This window comes from Polyodon spathula, chromosome 24, assembly GCF_017654505.1.
Source record: "Polyodon spathula isolate WHYD16114869_AA chromosome 24, ASM1765450v1, whole genome shotgun sequence".
Taxonomy (NCBI): Eukaryota; Metazoa; Chordata; class Actinopteri; order Acipenseriformes; family Polyodontidae; genus Polyodon; species Polyodon spathula.
In genome coordinates this window covers 14,289,974-14,312,739 of record NC_054557.1, presented here as the reverse complement: position 1 = coordinate 14,312,739, position 22,766 = coordinate 14,289,974, and the positions used below count along the sequence as shown (strand labels likewise).

Below are 22,766 nucleotides of genomic sequence, written 5' to 3'. Positions count from 1 at the left end.
TATAATAAAGTCTGAATATTCCCACGACATATAAAAAGCTGGTTTCACAGCTCTCGATCAGCACTAATCTCATACTATCTTACCTAAAGTGAAAGTCCAAGGTTAGTGCTAATTGGTGTCTGTGAAACCAGCTGAAAGTGTTCAAAGTTGGAGGCAATACCTCTTGTGTTTTCCACACGTAATGAACTGATTGAATTTCAACATGTCACTCTGAATGAAACTGCCCACATACATACATGACTGTTGTATAGATCTGCATTGGGAGGTTTTCCTGTGAAATGCTGTATCAAACCTCACAATAGGTTGTACAGTATGTGTGGTGAGCGGTCAGTGGAGACTTAAATGCAACCCTCCTATATGCATTGTATGACTTGAAACACCTTTTTCATTAGAAACATAGGCGGATCACCACACTAAATTGACTTTGCTTACAGAGTGAAACCTCCATTTCTAAGGGTTTTGTTTGCCTAAGCTAAATTTGTTTCTACATCATTGAACCTGAACTGAGGGATTTTTAATTTTGTTTGGGTCACGAGGCCCTTGAATAGAAGTTCCCTGCTGGATGTTTCTCCAGGGTTTTGTGGCAGCTGTTTGAAAATTGCAAAGCGAAAGAGGTATTTTGTGAAGGTTCATTTATTCTGGATGCTCGGGTAAATTTCTTGCATTTCCAGTCAGGACTAATGCTGATTGGGTCACAGGTAAGAGCTTTACGATTTCTTTTCAGATGTTCAAGAACGCTTTACCTGTTTACAATGTTTCTTGTATTCTTTTATTGGAGGCTGGTTGGTGCTTATGTACAATCATTTTTTTTATTTGTCACATAAAACAAGGGGGTATTTTAATGAAATTCACCGATATCTTGCACCTGTTTTAAGCAGATTTCATCAGAATAACTAGATGTCTATAGTTGCACTGAGCTCATCTATATCCATGTGATCACATTTGCTGAAATACAGTACCTCTTCATGGTTACAACAGACACACATTCTGTTATTAGTGTGTGAATGGAACTCGAGAAAGATGTTGTACTTCTTATTTCAATGCAGCAACATGAGCAGAAGATGGCTTTACACTGTAAAGTTTACAGTGAACCGTGATAGACCTTACTTGTGATAATGGTAACATGTTTAGCATCAAGAAATCTGCAGAGAATGCATATTATTGCGGAGTAGCATCTGGTACTTGAGGAGCATTAAGGCAATGTGTTATAACCACATTTATTTCTGGTATTGCAGAATGTTTTTTTTTTTTTTTTTTTTTTTTTTTACTAAAGCTTTCCACAGCTCTCATTTAGATCCCCATTAGATTAACAGATTTTCCATCAATGGGAATGGTGAATGACAAAGTGCTGAATGTAATCTAGTTTATTTTAGGTGGGCTCAAGCATTTTCTTTAAATTAGAATATGGAAATATGAATTTATTATTCTGCATCAGAAGAGATAAAGTAAGTTTTGTTGAAGTGAAGTTTATAATTTATATTTGTATTTAAAATTCAAGTGGTTCTATTAAAAAGCAACAGTAGATTTATTTATTTCGATTTTTATGCAGATTTAAATCTAGTATCAAAGAATTATATTAATACATATATTAAAAAATTATTATAGTGTAGATTCAATATACTACAAGTATGTTTTATTATGTAGTGAAGAGTTTAAGCACTGTAAGCACCCTTTTTCTACTTCATTACAATGTTGTAATTAACAGGTTCTAAACCTAGATGCTTTAAAAGACCTTTTATGAGATGATATTGCTTGCAAGGTACAGTTTAAGGGATAAACATCTCCCCCAACCTTCCTTTATCGCAGTTCAGTAAGCAAAACACAGTGCAAAGGGGTGCTGATGATGTACAATATGAGAGGCCCTTGGTGATTGGACCCTGCTCTCTTTACCCTTTCTTCTCTCTCGTATGCTAATTGTCCTTTCCGCCCTGCTCCTCCAGACGCTTCTGAAAAGTGAACACTGCTTGCCCTCCTGAACTCACAATGCTGCAGCCCCATGTGCTGAGCGTTTGCCATGTGCTTGTGCTGGTGCTGTGTCTGTCTGCGGCTGAGGACTTCGACTGGACAAAGAACGACCGCGGCTCCTTCTATTATGGCACTTTTCCAACTGGTACATTTTGTAATGCACTTCGTTTTGTGGCAGTGGTGGGATTCAGAACTACCAGGATCTCCCAGCACCCGAGCCTCAGCTTGAAGCCCTATCCCGCACTGTCTTCTACAAAGGTTTACCCATACTTGCTAGTATATTCAATTACATTGGATTTTAATACCATCACCACACTGCCCCACGATCACTCTGTTGTCAAAGTTTGTAGCTTATTTGAGAAAAGCTGATAGGGAGGCTGTAAGCTCTAAACAGCCTCCAGCTACTCTGACCAGAACAGGGTAGGATTTAACAAGCTAAACACAGAAATCTTCAGGTACACCATGATCTGCACAAGAGTAAAAATGGAGCTCAAACTGATTAACGTTTTTGAAAGGTGGTTTTAATAAATAATGCATAATAAATACACCTTAAGGTTTTGTTTTTTTTCGCTTAATTTGCTCAAGGCGTTTTTGCTCCAGGGTGTCATTTTTCTCGCAGGTTTTTCTTGGGGGGTCGGCAGCTCAGCCTATCAAACAGAAGGAGCCTGGGATAAGGACGGAAAAGGAATGAGCATCTGGGATGTCTTCTCCCATAAAGAGGGGAAGGTGATCTACAACGAAACTGGGGACTCGTCATGTGAAGGATACTACAAAGTTAAGGTAACAGGAAACCATAAGATGCTGGGTAGCGACTAGTGAAGTATCATTATTACTATTATTTTTTACATGATCATTTCAAACTAAAAGTACAGAGGCAGGTGCAACCTTATTGCTTTTTTCATTTCTTTTGGTTCAGCACAATTGAAACAAATGCTATAGTGTTCAGGACAGGGGTTGGTAGGGGATCAAGTTCAAAGGTTACAGGGGACAATACTTCCATTTTCCAGCAGAGTGCACCAGGGAGCTTTTAGGAATTTAATGGGCAGTATACTGCTGTTTGTTAACCAGATCACTTACATTTGTTTGATACCCCTCTTTCTGTAGGGGTATCATGTGAGTACTGTAGTAACACATGCATAGCATTTTTTAAATTAATTTGTTGATTGACAATTAAACAACAAAAGGAAAAAAACAAAACAAAAACTATATTAAATTCCTATGTAAAAATGTAAAGACATCAGAAAATGCTGGTATATTTTACCTATCTGAAAAACAATGTTTTCTTTGGATCAGCAATTCATGCAACCGGTGTTGTAGCAGTTTCAGTTAGTACAGTAATTGTTTATATCTTTGTACCACGTGTGCTTTGATATAATCTCTGAAGAGACGTATTCACTAAATGCATATTAAATCAACTCCTGTATAGGGACATTAAATCAACTACTCCTGTATAGGGACATGTTTTTTTTTTGTTTTTTTTTTGTTTTTGTCTCTTTTGTCCCCAGGACGACATTGCCCTACTGAAAGAGCTGAAATTAAATCACTATCGATTTTCCATCTCTTGGCCCCGAATCATGCCAACAGGAATACAATGTAAGAATAACTTTCATTTATATTTTATTATTTTAAATCAAGAAAAAAAAAAAAAAAAAAGATTCTTGTAAGCAAACTGGATCCACTGTTCTACAAAACCCCATAATCCACATTCCCTGTTTGTTAATGTCTTGCACTAATCTAACTGAAACCCTCAAGAACATTCCCTTTTCTTCACCCACAGCTGACCACGTGAATGAAAAAGGAATAAAATACTATGATGACTTAATTAATCTTCTCTTGGAGAACAAGATCACCCCCATTGTGACGCTGTACCACTGGGACCTACCTCAGGTCTGTGACCTCGTTATGAATAGGATTGCTATTCCAATCACACCTGGTGTTAGCAGCATTTTTCTTGGCAGGAACTCCCAAAAAAATCATTCATTCTAATACTTTGTTTCCTCTACTTCTAGGTTCTCCAAGAAAAATATGGGGGCTGGCAAAATCTAAGCATGATCAATTACTTTAATGACTATGCCAACCTATGTTTCGAGAGGTTTGGTAATCGTGTGAAATACTGGCTTACTTTTAACAACCCTTGGGTAAGTTATATACAGTGCGGTTAAGAAATATACAGTACGCTTTGTTTACAGCACGTGGAGCCGGAGACCCAAAGCAGCTCTTTAGATTTGCATTGCACGCCCATTGGAATGGATCTCCTCTTAGCGGCTGATAACACTGACATTATCATGAGACACAAACTCACCCTTCGACTACAGAGCTTTCTCTTGTTGAGGTATAGGACGCTCATCTTTGAACTGTATGGTCTGCAGATCACGTCCTCCCCTCGCCTTTCCAGCAATGCTTTGAGATGCCAATTCCTTAACACAATCACAAGAGTCTATTGTATTCAACTTGGCATGGCATATTCTTCATCTAATTTACATCTTGCCTCAGCCACCTCGCTTTAAGATGTGCTACACAGTGCTGCACTGTATACGAATCTAGCTTTTAGGTCTTTCTAAAAAGCCTTGAGACAAAGTGACAAAGAGATGATCAAACTCGCTGTACAGTTAAGTTCATGCGTGCTGTGTTGAGAAATGCTTAGTGACCAATCTCGTCTGCAGTCTGTTGCTGTTGAAGGATACGAAACAGGAGAGCATGCGCCTGGGATGAAGCTGAGAGGATCAGCACCATACAAAGCAGCTCATTATATCATCAAGGTATGAGACAGTCTGCTCATTGAGGCAAAAGAAAAAAAAAAGAAAAAAGGGCAGAATTAGCAGGCATTGTAGACTAATATGTCAGACAATGGATGGTATTGGAGCAGAGTGGGGTATACTCAACTGATCCAAACGCCAGTGGAACTGTATTGTCACTGTTTAATAATTAACAAAGGGCCCAAACACATTTGTCACAAAAATCTGCTTATTTGTTACATTGTTCCAGTTGCTTTTGCTGACTGAAGACATATTCATTTTTTAAAATATTAATTATTATTTTCTACTGTTACAGACTCATGCCAAAGTTTGGCACACTTATGACAACCAATGGCGCAGCAAACAAAAAGGTATTGTACCACTGGTCAAAATGGTTATAAATGTATCTATATATAGGCGAGGATACTCCATGGATGTTTCTGGGGTACTGTAGTTATTACAAATAACCACTGAGCCCCTGAAACGAGGCAAATGGGTTGTTTCAGCGCTAGAAGTCTCATCACTTGCATAAGATATGTTTATATGAATTATTTACATCTGAATGGAAAGCATGTTTCTCTTTCTAGGCATGGTTGGCATTTCCCTGAACGGTGACTGGGGAGAGCCTGTTGACATTACAAGCCAGAAGGACATTGAAGCCGCTGAAAGATACATCCAGTTTTACCTTGGCTGGTTCGCAACCCCAATTTTTAATGGAGACTATCCACAAGTGATGAAAGACTACATAAGTAAGAACTTCAGCAGGTATTACTGCACAAGTATTCCTGTGGTATATTACAAATTAAACAACTTGTATGATGCTTCTCAGTGGGTGTTACAAAAGCTGCCAAACACCAAATACTATTTCTACTCACTTCACATTTATTGAAAAACAGGTTTATGCTAAAGCTACAACTGGAAATTAGATTTTTTTTAAAAATGTAAAACAAAAAAAACAAGTGACCAATTATCCCACCCATTTCTTAATCATTTAACCCGATGAGGTTAAACGCGCAGCTGTCACTTGGCACGTAGCACTCAAGACTGTTCAGCATATAAAACAAATAAGCGACGGATGTTGTTGTTTGTGAAGGTAGGAAGAGTGCACAGCAAGGCCTGGGAACCTCAAGGCTGCCGACCTTCTCATCCCAGGAAAAGAGCTACATCAAGGGAACATGCGATTTCCTTGGAATCGGGCATTTCACTACACGCTACATCACACAGAAAAACTTCCCAGCCAGTCAAGGCCCCAGCTACTTCACTGACAGGGACCTGGTGGAGCTGGTGGACCCCCGGTGGCCTGACCCTGGCTCTGAATGGTTGTATTCTGTGCCGTGGGGATTCAGGAGCTTGCTCAATTTCGTGAAGGTACAAAACACTCTAGGGTTATCAGAATGTAGTCACATGTTGGAAATCACACCAGAGGAAGCAAATGGCTGCTTTTCTGAAAGCCTAACATTTTCAAAAGAAATACAACTGTCTCTCTTAGAAGCGTTTAACAGGTAAGAAAACTATATTGTTATTGAGGCCTCGCGATTCCATTTCTCTTTATAGACTCACTATGGAAACCCCATGATCTATGTGACAGAGAATGGAGTGTCTGAAAAGATGACTTGTACGGAGCTTTGTGATGATTGGAGAATGCAGTACTTCAAGGAATACATCAGTGAGATGCTTAAAGGTGCAAAGAATATCACGCTATGAATTGCATTTTGATAAGATGACCTTGATAAATTGCTGTTGGCGAATTTATTTTCATCTTCATTATTAGTGCTTCTTAATTAATGTAATTTTTTTTTTTTTCCTCAGCGATGAAGGATGGTGTGAATGTGAAAGGTTACACTGCCTGGTCCCTGCTGGATAAGTTTGAATGGGATGAGGGTTACTCCGAGAGGTTTGGATTGTACTATGTTGATTTTAGAAACAAGAATAAACCACGCTATCCAAAGGCCTCTGTCCAGTACTACAAAAGGATCATCAGTTCAAATGGATTCCCGAACCAGAGGGAGGTAAGAACTGATGAAAAGGAAAAGTGCCAGTAACATTTTAGATAGAAAAGATGGTTTATTTAGATTTTATTACAACACAAAAACATCACAAACAGTCATATGTGAATGGATTCTTAAGAGACTGATCCAATATGATTGTGTTAGTTATATACACAACACTACATATAGAAAGCCAAGAACAGGAATTATCCAAATCCATTTTTGACAAGTTGTAGTTCCATTTCTAAAAGGAAGGCGTCACAATCATGGGAAATCCAAAAACAACAGAACCATTATTTGTGAACTACCTGTGTATCTTAAGTTCGAAATATATAATGTGCACAATTTGTAATAAGTGCTGGAACGGCAAGCGAGGTATGGAATCAGGACGAAGACCAAACAGCAGCAGACTGAAAAACAATTTAGTAAAAAAAAAATATTGCAATTATTATTTTAAATGATGTATAAAGTCTATCTGTTTTTTGCCTCTCAGTAACAGATGCGGCCCAAGCATACATATTGCCATAAAAATCTTCTGCCTTCTTGTCGTGGGTCTAATAATTAAGACTATTGCTTTTGACAGGCTGAAAACTGGTATCGCAAGGCAATAGAGAGCTGCTCTGCAAGTAATCAACTTCTTGCTGCAGGTGAGTAAATAAAGTATTTAACTTTTGCACAAAATATAGGTTACAATTTAGTAACACTAGCAGGGGCAAACAAACAAAAGATTCTGCCTCCAATACTATCAAGAATTTGAAATGTCCCTGCCAAAAAAACAAACAAACAAAAAAAAAAAAAGCATGGTCCATACATAACAGTATATATGAAATAATTGAGGATGGCTTTTTGGAAGGTATTAATCATTGATGCGATGTCTACAAAACACTTACTGTGATAGATATTGTTTAGGTATGGAGTTGGTTGTCATAAACAAACAAATGGCATTTTTGTGCTCCTTGTGCTTCAAAAATACCCACTCTTGACACATTCTTATTTTTTAACCAAACGACAACAAAGTAGCGACATGTTCAATTACACATTACTTTAACGTTCAAAAAGACAATGATTTTTCTGAAAATTTAAAAAACTAGACGTCAGTCATACTACAAAGTAACAGGACTTTTCTTTGTTTGCCCCTCCAGCTAGAAGAAAGTCCAAGGAAAATAAGGAACATGCAGAAATGCCAAAGGTTTGGCCAGTGCATGATGAAGTTTAGGTACTAGGGCTCAACTTAAAGAAAATATGTCCTGAGACTTAAAGGTTTCTTAAAATCTAGAAATCAATGGCTTGGTTTTAATTAAGAAATGGACAAAAAAACAAACAAAAAAAACACATACATCAAATGTCAATATCTGAATAACTGGAATTAAAACAAACCACAAAGAGATACAGTCTGACTGAAAACATTGTTAATTAGAGATTGGACAAATAAGAAACTGCCATATAAAAAGGGTGTGGTATATGTTTTTTATGCTGTGTTTTTACTAAATGTTAATTTATTGATTGATTGATTTATTTGTATTAACAATTAACTCTTTGAGGGCTTTTGGTTATTTCCTTTGTGTTAAAAGTCTGCGTCCCTAGAATATGTAAAAAAAAAAGTTAAAAGACTGTTAAAATGATAAAAGTAAGAAATAGAAATTAAGCCACAAACGTTTATAAAGAGCTACATACATGTGTAATTCTGTATATTATCAGTACCACCTACAGAAAGACCCAGTGATTGGACTTCCTGTACAGCAACTGGTTGATGATCACAGTCCTCAAAGGGTGAATGTACTACTTCTAAATACAAAATAAATGTCATTTTAGTAATTGATTTTCTCCTTTAATAATAATAGAACAACAGCGGACTACTGCTGCCAATATTCTAAGACTTATTTATGGTAAGCACAAAAAAAGAGAGAATGCATGGTATAATTAACCCTTTGAGCACTGAATACTATTATTCTTCAGGCAGACAAACAAAAGAAAACCCTTCTTGAATTTAATAGTAGTGTCCTAAAGATAAACACTTTTTCCATTATGACAGCGAAATCACAAGTGGGCACTGTATAATTGTTTACCGTTTAAAGGAAATCTCTACAGTACCGAGTACTGAGCTGCTATTTCTTCATATTAGTATTTGCTGTGTTTCAGATCCCCTGACCAGTCACACAGAGATGGTGACAGAGATCGTTGTCCCCACTGTGTGCACTCTCTGCATACTGCTGAGCGCAATATTCCTCATGTTCCTTCTTCGAAGGCACAACTAGCAATGAACTTAGACAAGGGTATTTTCAGTAGAAATCAATAGAAGTTTAACTAAAAAGCTAATTTTATAAATCTGACAGCCCCCCTCCCACACACACAAAGGCACATTCTATTTTATCAGTTTTTAACACAAGTGCTGCTTGACATTACTTTTCGTGAACAATATCTTTAACATGTCCAGACGTATTATGTTAATATTTTTAATGATAAAATATTTTGCAAAACAAAGTCCATGTGCTCGTAAAATTTCTTCATGCTGCTGTCAGGTTTGGTGTTTAATGTGAAAAAAATAGGTAGGTTGCTTTGCACAGAAAAGAGATGCTGTGTTATCTGAAAGATGGAGATTATTTCAATCACCGGTTTCAAACTATTTCGTTTACCTGTGTAAGATTACAGAATAATTCCTTTGCAAAACAAGCCTCCAGGCTTATAATGAAATATACTTCTGATCTAGCCCTACATTTTATTACACTCAATTGAAATTGTGTTAAGACAATATTGGTATTGAAAAGTATATTATTTAAGGTTGTTGGTATTATTAAGTCATTACAAATTAAAAACATGGTTGAAAGATTTCTGACGTACCTGTGAAGTTATTTACATAAAATGGACTTGGCTACAACTAATGATTGTAGTGAAATATGCAGGTTCCTCGTCTTCCCCATTAACGGTTGTTGCAAAAGGGATATCTAGAACACAAAATATATCAATAATGAACATCTTCACACAAACCACCAATGTATACAAATTGCATAAGTTTAGATTAATTGGTTTGTCCACCCAATGCTGTATGCATTTTTTATAAAACAATTTTAAAGAATGTTTTCACCGACAAACAATTTAGAATTATTTTATTTGCCCCCTACACCAAAATCAATATTTTACTTTGTACAGTATAGTGGCACAGTTCAAACAGCAAGTTAGAGATGACTTCTTAACCCTATTCAGACCAAGAAACCTGCTGTTCACAAAACCACACAAATCACCTGGTGTATGGAAGACCACATGCTCCACTGGCGCCTTGCCACTGAGCTGCCACGTTGTTTTCACCTCCTTTTGCCCGTGTCCACTGGAAACCTCCACTCTCCACGTCTGAGGGTGCTCACTAATCCAGAACAAAGACAACGTTGAACAAATACAAACACTTCATCAATTCATTAATAACCATTGTATACATTATTTGAGAATTACAAAAGTCAAAAATACGATTTCTAATATTCCAAAGAACAGCTGGCTCTTTGAATGGATGCTAAATCATAAATGAAACCTTGCAAGCTAGACAAACCTACTGGCAAACCATACCAGTCTATGGACTGAGCAACAGAAAATGCTTGTAAATTTCATATGCTTGTAAATTTCTCAATCTCAACAGCTAATTGCAGTCCAAAGGCCATGTTTAATTTCAGTATGACAATTACTGCTGTCCTTACTTTTGATAGAAGCTGCTGATCACAGAGGGTCTGATTTGCAAGTGAAACACGTTTTCTTCACTGTAAGGGTGCTTTTTATAAAACTGCAAGCAAGACCTTGAAAAGAAAAGAAAGGGAGGCTGTGAACATGCAAACCATCTGTTACTGCTGTAGCTTATAGATAATGTAGACAAGAACAAAATATAGAACTAAATCAGATCTGCAACGAGAGCTGATGAACTGCAAACCAGTTCATTTTAAAATATGAAGAGCTATAAAATCAAGGATTTGTTAATGCTTTTATGTTTTTACTGTATATATTACTTTTTTTTTCTTCAAAAAGTGTTATCCTGATTTTAAATAATTTTATTATTAACAAAGGCAATACTATACCGTGTGAAGCAGTACAATGCATTATAGCTGGGCGCAGCAAGTTTCAAATCCTTACTGTGTTAGAGGGAAAAGGTGTTCATGAGCCAGGTTGAGGAAAGCATGGCAGTTCACCACAATCTCCAGCATGTGGTGCAGTTTCTTCAGCCGCTGGACCTGCTCCTGTACATCCACAGACGAGCTCAGAAAGTAATCCTAAAAGAGGAAGCAAGCAGGAATAGTCTCACATTCAGATTATCAAACAATACATGGAAAGTAACGCACTCCTGTAAATAATGTATCCAATTGCTGTATTCACACACTGGTTTAATGGAATAAATGCAATACATAATATTGACTGATACCATTTCCTATTACCAGGGAATAAAGCAAACTGAACTGCCAATACACTAAGAATTGTCTTACCAGGTAGTTTAGTGTTGTAAGTTCTTGACCTGCAACAGAAACAAATTTAAAAATCAATAATGGAACTGTATGAAGTATGACTGTTCCATGAAAATATAACATTTGTTACTTTGATAAGTCAATATTGGCAAGCAAAATACTTTCTGATGATGAAATTGCACTATTGGGAAAATGTGAGCAATGACCATACCGTCTTGGGATTGTTTTTATGCTGTAGTGGTTGCACTATAACAATAAAGCAACATAATGTTTCCTTTGCTTTCACAAACACAAATACCTATAGCACTATGTTACCTATGAAGTAGTTAATATAGTCCTTCCTCATTTTATCTAGCCCAACCTCCAACAGCATTCGGATGGGTGCAAGTCCAGTAAGAGAGAAATTGTCCATTTTGCCATGGTAGGATTGCTGGATCAGCTTGCTAAGAGAACTGCTGCTCCCTCTGTGGATCTGAGAGAGAGAAGCGCAGTTATCTGATACGACACTGTCAACATTGTGAAGCCAATGGTGACAAGATCAGAGAAAGAAACAACATCTTCTGATTTATTTTTGTTTTTCCGAACAAAAGGCAGAATTCAGATTTTATTCCACAACATAAACAACGAATGAAGGGTCTAAAGGGCGTCTAAATCCCTGGTACTGTAAGCCCACAATACATTTTAGAGATCACCGTTATCAATTAAGCAGGAAACTGGGAGGGTTAAAAAAACAAAAGAGTTTAATACATACCCATGGTTGAATGTCACCGAATTTCAAGGCCTGAATTACCAATGTAAGAGAATCCACTACATCTCGACAGGATGTCACACCTGTACATATAACAATAAATAACTTTTTAAAATGTAAGTTTTTTTTTTTTTTACTTTAAAACAGTACTCGTTTAAAAGTAAAAACCAAGCACACCAATGCGGAAGAACAAACTTTAAAATTACAAGGTCTGCTTGTTTCAGAAGGGTGGTAAAAACTGAAGACTGAAAAGGAGAAAAGGGTGTTGAAAAATCCAACATACTCCTCCTCATCCTAGACCACAGCTGCTCTGCAAAATCGAGATCTCCGCGGTCCGTGACAAATGCAGTCTGGATGGAACCATCAACTGAGGCAGCATCGCTTTTTATTTTCTAAGATAAAAAAAATAAAAAACACAAGCTAAAAACACACACTTGAATTGATCTAAAATGTTTTTACAAAAAAACTAACAAAAATTACCTCGGACTCCTTAGCAGGCTGTTTCTGGTAAACATCAAATTTGTTCTTTAAATCTACAGAAGTAAACAACATATTATTGCTATGGACAAGAAACAGAAGTTTATTTTATATTATTATTTTTAATACTGAACATCCAACCAAATCTGCATTAGATCCAGGGCTCCCAGGAGGCACATCCGGTAAAGGCACATCGCGTGGAGTGCAGGATGCGCCCTATAGCCTGGAAATCGCTGGTTCGGGTCCAGGCTATTCCACTACCGGCTGTGGATGGGTGTTCCCAGGAGGTGCCGCCCGGGGTTGGGAGGGCTTAGGTCGGCCAGGGTGTCCTCAGCTCACCATGCACCAACTACCCCTGTAGACTGGCTGGGCACCTGTGGGCCTGCCTGTAAGCGCTCCAGAGCTGCGTGGTCCTCCGACACTGTAGCTCTGAGGTAGCTTCATAGCTGTCCTGCAGAGTGAAAAGAAGCTGACGGCTGACAACACACGTTTCGAAGGACGCGTGTGTTTGTCTTTGTCTCTCCCGAGTCAATGTGGGGGTTGCAGCGGTGAGCCAGGCTTAAAATTGAGCATTTCAAATTTGGGGAAAATGAGGTAAAAAAATAATTGGCAATCCCAAATTAAAAAAAAAAAATAAAATAAAAAAAAAAATCTGCATTTGATCCAATAAATATTATCATACAGCAGGTCAGACATAAGTTTGAACTGCTTTCAGTTTTGGTGAATCACGTCTAAACAGCATTAAAAACATTGTATTTACCTTCTATCAATGCTTGTACAAGTTCAACAGCAGTTTTGGTTTCCAAAGGCTCTGGCCAGTCAGTCTCCCCTGTTTTCAAACCTTCAGCCAAAACCTGAAAACACAAAATATCAAATTAGCTGCATACAATGTAAAATACTGAATTAATTTTAAAGCAAAGTGCAAAGGCAAGTTTGCAAATGATTTAACAAAAAATGGTAATAAATTATTCAAAACAACAATGTATCGGAGCCTTGATGAAATTAAATTGTTTCTTGCTTGTTTTTATATCATCAAAATTGCAACTGAGCAATAAAAAAAAGGAAAAATTCAGAGAAAAAACTACAATGGTCTGTGGCCAGTTGCATAAAACATTGAAGGATATATAGCCCTTATCTAAGATATTGACTTAGTGGTTAACTAGCTTGCTGCTACACCATTAAACTTAAGAAAAACTTAAGGGGAAACTAAGGTGAAAATGAACTGGCTATTGGTCTTAACAGTCATAAATACTGTACATACTTTGCAGGTTATACTCTACTTACAATGAGAAACTCCAGCTCTTTGTATAATTGGTACACTGGACTCTTTTGGTCTCCAGATCCCACTTTGATGTTCTTTAAGTAGAAAATAAAGCCAGATTGGATTAAATACACTGTAGCACTTTTGTGCAGTTACTTACAGACACCCCAATGCAGGGTCTATTTTAATAATCTAAACAGTATTGAATGTTAAATCTGCAGCTGAAACTTTAATTCTAATTCACAACATTCATTTTGTTTACAAATTAAACGTGCTTGACATATTTCCAGATTTACTATACACTACATTTCTCTTCTGACAAATACATAGTAATGCATGCATATATGCAGCTTCATATTATTCATTTGGGAAATGCTATCTGTTCTACTTATGCGCACCGAGAGCTCTCCCACATACTGCACAGTATTGCATACACTAACCCCAACAGAAACTATTTATTTTTTCTTACCAATGTAGCAGCTGATGTTAGTGGTGGAGTCTGTAGAATGTTCTCCACATTGTTCCAGGTGAAGTCCACTACAATATTGCTCTGTGATTCAATAATACTGCTCTCCACTACTGTTGAACCAAAAAGATCATACTGAGCGTATCCCTTTGTTGTCACCTGGAAATACACACAGAAAATGACATGCAGTGATTGTAACTGCATTTCTACTAACTTTAATGTCCTGTTACAATTAGAAGCATACAGAAAGCACTCTTGAGCACCACCATTTCAATTGACCTTCTATTCAATTAATTGCATTGGTAGAAAATAATGCACAAATGTTATTTTTCTCTACTACTTACAGTAGAAGAGTGGTGTCTCCCTTTGTGAGCTTTTTTCAGCTCATCTAGGTTAATAAATGAAGATTTCCCAATAACTGGACCTAAAATGAGTGAATACATGAAAGAATATGTAAATGAATAGATAGATTAGCAAGAAGAAAAACAAAACATGCAAGACATGTCATTCTGGACCATTGAAATGAAAACAAACTCAATAAATGTCTTATTTAGCAAAGCATAACTGTAAAACGTAATACTAATCAGACAATCTGAAGAAGTTTTTTTTTTGTTTAATCTCACTGGACCTCCATTCCCAATACTGTACAACACACCGTCACCATTTACTTAAAGTTCATCTTTGGTCTTGTTTTAACAATCCCTATAATGTATGCTCCATCTTACCTTTACATGTCACTGAATGGAAATTGATGCCAGTGACTTTGCCGTCAGTCCTGATGGTTTCAGCCCCAAGCCAGCAGGTGCCTTCTGGATCGGAGCTGTCACATCGCACCCACACAGGAGGGAGCACCACTGCAGGGTTGCTGGCATTCACTAACTGGGGCATGTTAGGGTTATTGGCCATGGTATACCAAGAAATCAACTGCCTAAGAAAAAAACACAATGAAGGGCTTAGTTCAACACCAAGGTTACAAAAAAATAAAACAAAACATAACAAGACATAATGAAAGCATGTTTTCCAAGGTAGGGTGCTGCAGATTTATTAGGATTAACACATTTTACTGAATGTCTGCAACACAACAGATAATTGGGTTTTTAATTGGGAAACGAAATAGAGTATATTTAATAATAGATACTAAAACAAATGTTGAGTTGCGTGTAAAACTAATGGCACTGTATGGGTACCTTGCTTTCATAACAGCCAGTGGCATTGGACCTAGAGCTTCTTTAAAGTGAAGCTTTGAATCTGAAGGAAAGGAATCCTCAGTCGTCTCTTCTTCATTCTCAAGCTTTGGGATCTGAAAGAAATTGCAGATTCTGTTGGAAATTGTGACTTTCTGAAGGAATTATTATATGCACAGAGTGAGTCCCATGCATTCTTTTTTTTTTATTTTATTTTTTTAGCGGTTTAAAACTTTAGCAACCTAAGAACCCAAAGATAAAACAACAGATAGAGTGATTAACAACAAATCTATTAAGTCTGATATTGTCATATTAAATGACAAGTGTCAATAAGGAACAAAACAACATATTTCATTAAAAGTTACTACAGCAGCACAAAAGCATATCAGGTGAAATGTGCTGCAATACTCACAGCTTTTTCTATGATAAATACAGACTTGCTTCCATTCCAGATACAGCGCAAGGGGTTTTTGCCTTCATCGTTTACCAGCTGTACCTGGATATCACTCTGGAGAAACAAACTCGAGTTAGTCCCAGGTTTAATTCCATGCAGCCCACTTCTGTACAGTCCCTAAGGGCGGAATTCTTATACATTACTGTAAACACAACTGTGTAATTCTTAGCTTAATTTGATTGATGAATTTCTTTATCACGTCCAAATAACAACTTACCTCATAAACCAGTGGCTGTTTCAATTCTCCTTTTTGTCCATCTTGGTAATATGCACTGTAAGTTGAAAACAGGCATAATGCATTATATTATAATAATAATAATAATAATAATAATAATAATAATAATAATAATAATAATACGACTATTTAATGTTTGTTTGATGCAAGGAGTACGATTACATGCATAAACAGGGTGCAGTGCTCCATATAATTAAAAAAACAAAAAAAAAAACACTTCTTCCATTTATGCTATGGGAGTGTGTCTTGTTAAATTTTTATAATTCTGCAAAATATCATAAACCGAGGAATCTGGCTAACACAAAGCTGTAAGGCGTCTATACCCCCCTCCTGCTGCAGGTAGAAGCGGGTGGACGGCTATATTATAGTTCAGTGACACGGTTTCAATCTGAAGGTGACTAGCTAACATCACTGGTAATATAAACAAACATTTCTGACGAAGCCGAGTGCACAAGCAGTATAAACCGTGAAATAATAACACCACCAAAAAACAAAAGTCAATGACCCATCAATTTCAAGTATGAAAGTTAAGCAGTAATGCCCATATAAATTAATCTCCCAACCACCAAAATCCTATAAGCGATACACTACAAAAAAAAAAATTGTTTGTGTCTTTTACTCACATGAGAAACTTCTGAAACTCGGCAGCAGCAGCTGTAATCCCGTTTCTCTTCATTCTAGGTCTTAACCGATTTTAAACATAAAGATAATAAGTTGTGTGTACGTTTACAGGAAATAAAATAAATAAAATAAAATAAACTACTAAAACAGTCCAATATACTCATGTACAAAACTGGCCAGACACCGCCTCCCGTGTCAAAACAAATAGCGCGGGCATGCACCTACGTCAATCCCGTCTCTCAGCAAAAACACTGTAATAAAAATATTATAATTTTATAATAATACAACATTGGTAGTTAATCGACTATAAAGTCGTTTTAAATTTGTAATTTAAAAAATATATATACCTATTCTGATTATTTATTTATGTATGTATACTTTTTTACAAAGTAGTCCGGCCTTTCTTGTTACAGCATACGCCGACACGGTGCCATTTGTAAGAAAGTAGTTCCCCATTTACTTTAAAATATTTTAAAAAGAAAAATAGCTAAATAACATTTTTAAAACATGTTGTGTTATTTTTTTTAGGTTTTATTAATTTTAGGAATAGATATTATATGTTTTCTGCGGTAATTTGTGCAAGTCTGGTAATGTCGGAAGTCCAGTAGTGTCGGATGTATATATCTACCGGTGCGAGTTATCTCCTTCCTTTTCTTCCGTGGCCGCCATCGATAGAGGAGCTTGGAAAGCGGCGAGCCGAGAAAGTCCTGAGCGAAAATGGTTAGAAATGTTTTAATACGTCCTAAAACACTACCAAAAGTGGAATATTTACAGTGGATGGGATCGGGAGTTTTAGTTTTGGAGTGTATCTTAAAATTAAAACCTCGTGTTTACTTGTTTTCTGTGAATGGTGCATAGGAGCCATTTTAGAGTAGGAACGTGTGGGGGATGGGAAAGACACGTTGTGTGACACTGAAGTTAGAGAATCCGATTGAAAACCTTTAGATATTCACAGCGAATGCAGTTTCCAGAGCCTTACAAATATGTGCAAACTCTTAAGTTGATTTATATAAAGGCTGATGACTTACTGCAAGGTATTGCGTCTCGGGAGACTTTGTTTTCAGTTTCCTTAAATTGAATCTTTACAGAGGACCTGTGTACTGTGCATTGTTAGAAAAAAAAAAACAAAACAAAACAAAAAAACACTGAAGTCACAGTACCACTACTACTGGATAGCTAAGATCGCATGGCAGTTTTGTAAAACATTAACTATGATATATATATATTTATATATATATATATATATATATATATAAACGAGCAGAATGTTCAGAAATTGTTGTACTGCCAGCTTTTTACGTTTAAGACGTTTATTAGTTAGAATTTTGACAGCATTTATTAAATTACGGATTGTCCCAGTTTTTGTTCAAAAGTAGAGGGAGGGTTCAAGGCCTACCGGTATAGTGTTCAGTACTGTATGGTGAAGGCTTGCATTGTAGGTTTGGTCATCACTGACAGGTTTTAGCTATTATACTAATGGCAACATTGACAAAACAGGCACATCTGTGCAGAGAAAGCCATTTTTATTATGGCTTCAATTAGAATTTCTATGTGGGACTTGAGTGCACTAAGGTGTGGTGACATGAATCTGCTCAAAGTTGCTGTGATGTTACATTCGCATCCAGTGTATTTCTAGATGCACATTTTGGGTAATCGGACAAAACATGATTTTTAGGGCTAGCTTTTTGGCTGTCCTATGTACATTGCAATTTAAACGATGGCTAGTACTTGGACTCTAAGCTGGTTAGATGACAGAAGGGTGTCTAGTAATACACATTAAATTGATTGATCGACTTCAATATCTGTACATACTTGCAATGATGGTGTAATTTGCGTCTTACCATGTGCTCAGTGACAGTTGCCTGCTGTCCTTATGCTGGCACATAGGCTTGACGATCACTAAGATCTGAGCAAGTTCCTGCTTGTTGGTACTGAGAACCAAAACTAAATTCGAGTCCCATGGTGGTAAATGCAACTTGGCATAATGTCGCTCTCAAGGTTTTGCAAACTTTGAACTTAATTTACAAGTAAAAACTAAATATTTAGCTTATAAAATGTACATCTTCTCTCTACAGTAAGTTTACAGTACTAAACTCCCAATTTTGTTTCCCCTGGCTTTGCAGGCTTGTGCCCGACCTTTGATATCTGTCTACTCCGAAAAAGGAGAGACTTCAGGCAAAAATGTTGTTATGCCTGCTGTCTTCAAGGCTCCCATCCGCCCGGATATTGTGAACTTTGTTCACACCAACATGCGCAAGAACGCCAGGCAGCCATATGCTGTCAGTGAGCTTGCTGGTGAGTAATTTTAGAATAATGTTTTTTCTTAACGGCAGATAGATTAGCATTGTCATGCTGTTCTCTTTAATGGGGAGCATTTATTTTCACTCCATAACTTGGGGAATTCAATCTCTACAGATAAATGGGTGGGGGGTGTTTGCACGAAAAAACATTAGTGTCATTTATTTTGTTCAAGCTTTCATGATGAGTCTCCACTTCATGGTCCGTGTTTCTGATACTCATGATAACTGTGGAAGTTCTGACCTTACACAAGTTGCTTAGTATTTGCTTGGAAAGTGTACAAGAACATTATCTTAAGAGAAACTGTGTGTTTTATGTTTCAGGGCACCAGACCAGTGCAGAGTCCTGGGGTACTGGCAGAGCTGTGGCTCGTATTCCCCGTGTGCGTGGTGGTGGTACTCACCGCTCCGGCCAGGGTGCTTTCGGCAATGTATCCTTTATTCCACTTGAACCAGTGCTTTTCATCATTGCTGTATACATCTGACACTACTGGACTTTAAGACAAACTCTTACCACATGAAAGCAGAAAACAAAATGTGATCCCTAAAATTAAAATTGGAATAGGTACTGAGTATTACCAGAAGAACTTTGTTTTTGCTTTTATAGTGGAAATTAATGGATAAAGTGATCATTTCATTCTGCAGTTTGGTTCTGTTGCAGTGAAAACCCTTTGTGATTGCTTGCCATGATGCTGTAATTTGCGTCTTACCCTGTGTCTAGCGACAGGTGCCTCTGTCGGTATGCTTGCACAGAAGGTTGACGATAAGCTTGAAACTGAGCATAAAGCAAACATTTCTGTGCATGAGCCCTCACTGTAAATTAGATAAGCCTTCACTTGCCGTGTAGATGTGTCGCGGTGGTCGCATGTTTGCACCCACCAAGACCTGGCGCCGCTGGCATCGCAGAGTGAATGTGACCCAGAAGCGCTATGCCATCTGCTCTGCCCTGGCAGCCTCAGCACTGCCAGCCCTGGTCATGTCTAAAGGTGAGTTAACAATTTTAAACATTAAAATTGGAGTGAAGGGGCCCTCTGACTTTGGCTCATATCAGTTGATTCTACACAAGTTAAATGCATCTGGTCAGTTTTTGTGAGTAATTGGTATGCATTTTGTGTAGCAGGGCTCATTCTTGCTATGATGGTGTAATTTGCGTCTGACCTTGTGGACAGTGACAGTTGCCTGCTGTCAATATGCTGGCACAGGCGGGTGACGATTATTCTTTATCTGAGCAAGATCAAACTGCAATTGCAATATTAATGTTGGCAAATTTGCCTTACTAGCCTATTGTGGATGGGACAGATACAGAGTCTTTGGTTCTGGGTAACATTTTGAAGCAGGATTTAGATTTCCATCCTGGCCAGTGTGTTTTTTTTTTTTTTTTTGTAAAGGTATCTTTGCGTTTAGGTCACCGTATTGAGGAGATCCCAGAGGTTCCTCTTGTGGTTGATGATAAAGTTGAAGGATACAAGAAGACCAAGGAGGCTGTGCTGCTGCTGAAGAAACTGAAGGCATGGAATGACATCAAGAAGGTACTTAACTCAGAGACTTTACCAGTAATTCATGTTTATTGTAAACCTGCCATGTACCAAATGGCTTTGAATGGACATGATCTTCCGCTTCACTGGTTTGTTTCAGATGTACTGTGGTTGCTTGAAGGGATGCACAGGGATATAGTGAGGGTGGCTAATTTACCAGTCCTTTATCTGTTAATGAAGACACCTAATTATGTGTCGGTTGCTGTGGTTAGGGATGTATGTCCCTGATCCTGATTTATTTACGTTTCTGTTGATGGAAATGTAACTTCATTGCTCTTCAGGTGTACGCCTCTCAGCGCATGCGTGCCGGTAAGGGTAAAATGAGAAACCGTCGCCGTATTCAGCGCAAAGGACCCTGCATCATCTTCAACGAGGATAACGGTATTACAAAGGCTTTCAGGAATATCCCAGGTACAATTTCTTCATGAGATAAAACCCCCCGTAACCCTCAAGTTTAAATATAGACTCAATAAGAATAGTGTTTTCCTTGAAGATAATTAGAAAGGTTTTTAAAACATGATGATTGTCCACTTCATGGTCCGTGTTTCTGAATCACAGTGATTTTAGTGGAAGTTCTGACTCTTGTACTACTAGCATTGCAACAGATGAGAATAAGAAACGATTTCTTTCATTAACTTTTTTTAACAATCTTTTTTTAAGGCATCACCCTACAGAACGTGAATAAGCTGAACCTGTTGAGGTTGGCTCCTGGTGGCCACATGGGCCGTTTCTGCATCTGGACTGAGAGTGCTTTCCGCAAGCTGGATGACTTGTACGGCACATGGCGCAAGCCTTCTACCCTGAAGGTGGACTACAAGTAAGTCCCAAGAGTGAAGAGCAAGCTTGTGTTAATGATCTACTAAGATTTCCTGCCAGTGTTACTAACCTATGGCAAGTCTCTGCACTAGTAAGTACCAATAAAAAGCTCTAATGATGAGACTCCACTTCAAGGTCCGTGTTTCTGAAACTCATGATATTGATGGAAGTTCTGAAGCCCAATGGCACATGTTCTGCAGAGTAAATGTGTTGTAATGCTTTTTAAAACTCTCCATGCATTGCTGATATATCTGCTGTTATCTTTAACTTGTGTTAGCCTGCCAATGCATAAGATGACCAACACAGACCTGAGCAGAATCTTGAAGAGCCAGGAAATTCAGAAGGCCCTGCGTGCACCAAAGTAAGTAGTCTCTTTTTTAAATTGTTTAATTCAAGCTGGAGCTGTGATGAGATTCCACTTCATGGTCCGTGTTTCTGAAACTTATGATTTTAGTGGAAGTTCTGAGCTGTTTCTGTTTAAAGTGTTTACCCACTTTAATTATCGAATAGTTACACCAGGTCAAGCAAGCATTCTTTGAGAATACCAGATAAAACTAGTCAGGTACTTGTTGCTTGATATACCTTATAAAAGCAGGCTAGGGTGGGTAGATTGGGTATAAACAGCAGTGCAATAGTTACTCACAAGAATGAAACTTGTATATAAGCTTCATCTGTAAAGAGTAAATGCTTAATGTAAGCATAGTAGGCCATTGGAAGAGGGTAAGTATTCAAAATCACTCCATAATTGTATTCACCAATGCAATCTTGATATCTGCAATAGCTGACTAACACTTAACTCCAATCTTTGTCTTTACAGCAAAAAGATTCACCGCAGAGTGCTTAAGAAGAACCCACTTAAGAACCTGAGGGTCATGATGAAACTCAATCCATACTCCAAGACAGCAAGACGCAGAGCAATCCTGTGTCACGATCCTGCTGTAAGTGACGCACACCTTGATGTGCAACCTCACCCATTTAGTGCATAAGAGGGGTTTATAATTTGGGGACATGTTTTATATCTGATGTAGTTTTGTACAATGAGCAGTTGCATTGAGGAATAATGAGGAACTGGAAGGCAGATAATGCAAACTCCTGTATTACTGGGTTAAGGGAGTGTAAAAATGAAAGCTCTAATGATGAGTCTCCACTTCATGGTCCGTGTTTCTGACACTCATGATAACAGTGGAAGTTCTGAAGCTTTATAGAAGACTCCTCAGCACTGTAGCTGTTCTGTTTCTACAGTAAGTCTGTTTCTGTAAGATGATGTGCTTCAGTGTATTAACATCCAGATTTTCTTTGCAGCGCAAAGCCCAGAAAGGGAAGCCAAAGAAGAAAGCAGCGAAGGCAGCTGGTAAGCCAGCAGAAAAACCAGCAGCAACACCAGCTGCAAAAAAATAATTCATGTGCAGGATTTAAAAAAAAAAAAAAAAAAAAAAAAAAAGTTTGACTTCAAATAAAGTCCAATTTTAAAAAGTACACTGGTGTTCATGTAAATGACTTGCTTGTTCATTTGTAAATAAAATCCATAAAGGTATTGTTGAAGGTCTG

The 22,766-nt window shown here is 37.6% G+C and overlaps 3 protein-coding genes and 8 non-coding genes across 14 annotated transcripts; 10 read left to right on the top strand and 1 right to left on the bottom strand.

Moving 5' to 3' along the window:
- The first annotated feature begins 598 nt into the window (after positions 1-598).
- On the top strand, positions 599-8,943 carry LOC121298932 (lactase-like protein). 3 transcript variants are annotated; one of them, XM_041226268.1, is made up of 15 exons: positions 599-698; positions 1,941-2,110; positions 2,585-2,745; positions 3,471-3,558; positions 3,743-3,852; positions 3,975-4,103; positions 4,629-4,724; positions 5,017-5,071; positions 5,288-5,449; positions 5,794-6,068; positions 6,255-6,381; positions 6,510-6,709; positions 7,272-7,335; positions 8,530-8,574; positions 8,828-8,943. In XM_041226268.1, the coding sequence occupies exons 2-15, from the start codon at positions 1,984-1,986 to the stop codon at positions 8,941-8,943; spliced, it is 1,755 nt and encodes a 584-aa protein (XP_041082202.1). In that variant the 5' UTR covers positions 599-698; positions 1,941-1,983. The 3 variants fall into 3 exon arrangements, with proteins under 3 accessions (XP_041082202.1, XP_041082203.1, XP_041082204.1); XM_041226269.1 differs by lacking the exon at positions 8,530-8,574; XM_041226270.1 differs by lacking the exons at positions 8,530-8,574; positions 8,828-8,943 and adding an exon at positions 7,831-8,518.
- Positions 6,769-16,878, bottom strand: LOC121298931 (protein zwilch homolog). 2 transcript variants are annotated; one of them, XM_041226266.1, is made up of 19 exons: positions 16,573-16,878; positions 15,932-15,986; positions 15,673-15,768; positions 15,264-15,376; positions 14,802-15,004; positions 14,421-14,500; positions 14,080-14,235; positions 13,634-13,705; positions 13,110-13,203; positions 12,353-12,405; positions 12,156-12,264; positions 11,876-11,955; positions 11,440-11,596; positions 11,146-11,174; positions 10,799-10,935; positions 10,372-10,467; positions 9,928-10,046; positions 9,527-9,630; positions 6,769-7,098 (listed from the first exon to the last, which is right to left on the bottom strand). In XM_041226266.1, exons 1-18 carry the CDS (start codon positions 16,623-16,625, stop codon positions 9,539-9,541), a joined length of 1,794 nt encoding a protein of 597 aa, XP_041082200.1. In that variant the 5' UTR covers positions 16,626-16,878; the 3' UTR covers positions 6,769-7,098; positions 9,527-9,538. The 2 variants fall into 2 exon arrangements, with proteins under 2 accessions (XP_041082200.1, XP_041082201.1); XM_041226267.1 differs by lacking the exon at positions 6,769-7,098 and adding an exon at positions 9,196-9,271.
- Positions 16,879-17,183: 305 nt separating this feature from the next.
- LOC121298930 (60S ribosomal protein L4-B-like) lies at positions 17,184-22,760 on the top strand. The gene is made up of 10 exons (XM_041226265.1): positions 17,184-17,290; positions 18,694-18,865; positions 19,192-19,298; positions 19,715-19,853; positions 20,272-20,396; positions 20,684-20,813; positions 21,063-21,219; positions 21,496-21,579; positions 22,036-22,156; positions 22,521-22,760. Exons 1-10 carry the CDS (start codon positions 17,288-17,290, stop codon positions 22,614-22,616), a joined length of 1,134 nt encoding a protein of 377 aa, XP_041082199.1. The 5' UTR covers positions 17,184-17,287; the 3' UTR covers positions 22,617-22,760.
- LOC121299409 lies at positions 18,384-18,483 on the top strand. The gene has a single exon (XR_005947407.1). It is a non-coding gene; the product is annotated as a small nucleolar RNA SNORD16 (small nucleolar RNA).
- LOC121299408 lies at positions 19,044-19,114 on the top strand. Its single transcript, XR_005947406.1, has one exon. It is a non-coding gene; the product is annotated as a small nucleolar RNA SNORD18 (small nucleolar RNA).
- On the top strand, positions 19,550-19,649 carry LOC121299411. The gene has a single exon (XR_005947409.1). It is a non-coding gene; the product is annotated as a small nucleolar RNA SNORD16 (small nucleolar RNA).
- LOC121299410 lies at positions 19,998-20,098 on the top strand. The gene has a single exon (XR_005947408.1). It is a non-coding gene; the product is annotated as a small nucleolar RNA SNORD16 (small nucleolar RNA).
- LOC121299407 lies at positions 20,914-20,985 on the top strand. Its single transcript, XR_005947405.1, has one exon. It is a non-coding gene; the product is annotated as a small nucleolar RNA SNORD18 (small nucleolar RNA).
- LOC121299404 lies at positions 21,328-21,398 on the top strand. Its single transcript, XR_005947403.1, has one exon. It is a non-coding gene; the product is annotated as a small nucleolar RNA SNORD18 (small nucleolar RNA).
- LOC121299403 lies at positions 21,618-21,688 on the top strand. The gene has a single exon (XR_005947402.1). It is a non-coding gene; the product is annotated as a small nucleolar RNA SNORD18 (small nucleolar RNA).
- LOC121299405 lies at positions 22,347-22,417 on the top strand. The gene has a single exon (XR_005947404.1). It is a non-coding gene; the product is annotated as a small nucleolar RNA SNORD18 (small nucleolar RNA).
- Positions 22,761-22,766: the final 6 nt, after the last annotated feature.

Coding starts and splice junctions, on each gene's coding strand:
- LOC121298932 (XM_041226268.1), top strand. CDS start 1,984: ATGCTGCAGCCCCATGTGCTGAGCGTTTGCCATGTGCTTGTGCTGGTG. Junction 3,559..3,742: donor CATGCCAACAGGAATACAAT/GTAAGAATAACT, acceptor CTTCACCCACAG/CTGACCACGTGAATGAAAAA. Junction 6,382..6,509: donor CATCAGTGAGATGCTTAAAG/GTGCAAAGAATA, acceptor TTTTTTCCTCAG/CGATGAAGGATGGTGTGAAT.
- LOC121298930 (XM_041226265.1), top strand. Junction 20,397..20,683: donor CATGGAATGACATCAAGAAG/GTACTTAACTCA, acceptor ATTGCTCTTCAG/GTGTACGCCTCTCAGCGCAT. Junction 21,220..21,495: donor ACCCTGAAGGTGGACTACAA/GTAAGTCCCAAG, acceptor AACTTGTGTTAG/CCTGCCAATGCATAAGATGA.
- LOC121298931 (XM_041226266.1), bottom strand. CDS start 16,625: ATGAAGAGAAACGGGATTACAGCTGCTGCTGCCGAGTTTCAGAAGTTT. Junction 12,265..12,352: donor AGCCTGCTAAGGAGTCCGAG/GTAATTTTTGTT, acceptor TTTTTATCTTAG/AAAATAAAAAGCGATGCTGC. Junction 11,597..11,875: donor TCGGTGACATTCAACCATGG/GTATGTATTAAA, acceptor TCTCTCTCTCAG/ATCCACAGAGGGAGCAGCAG.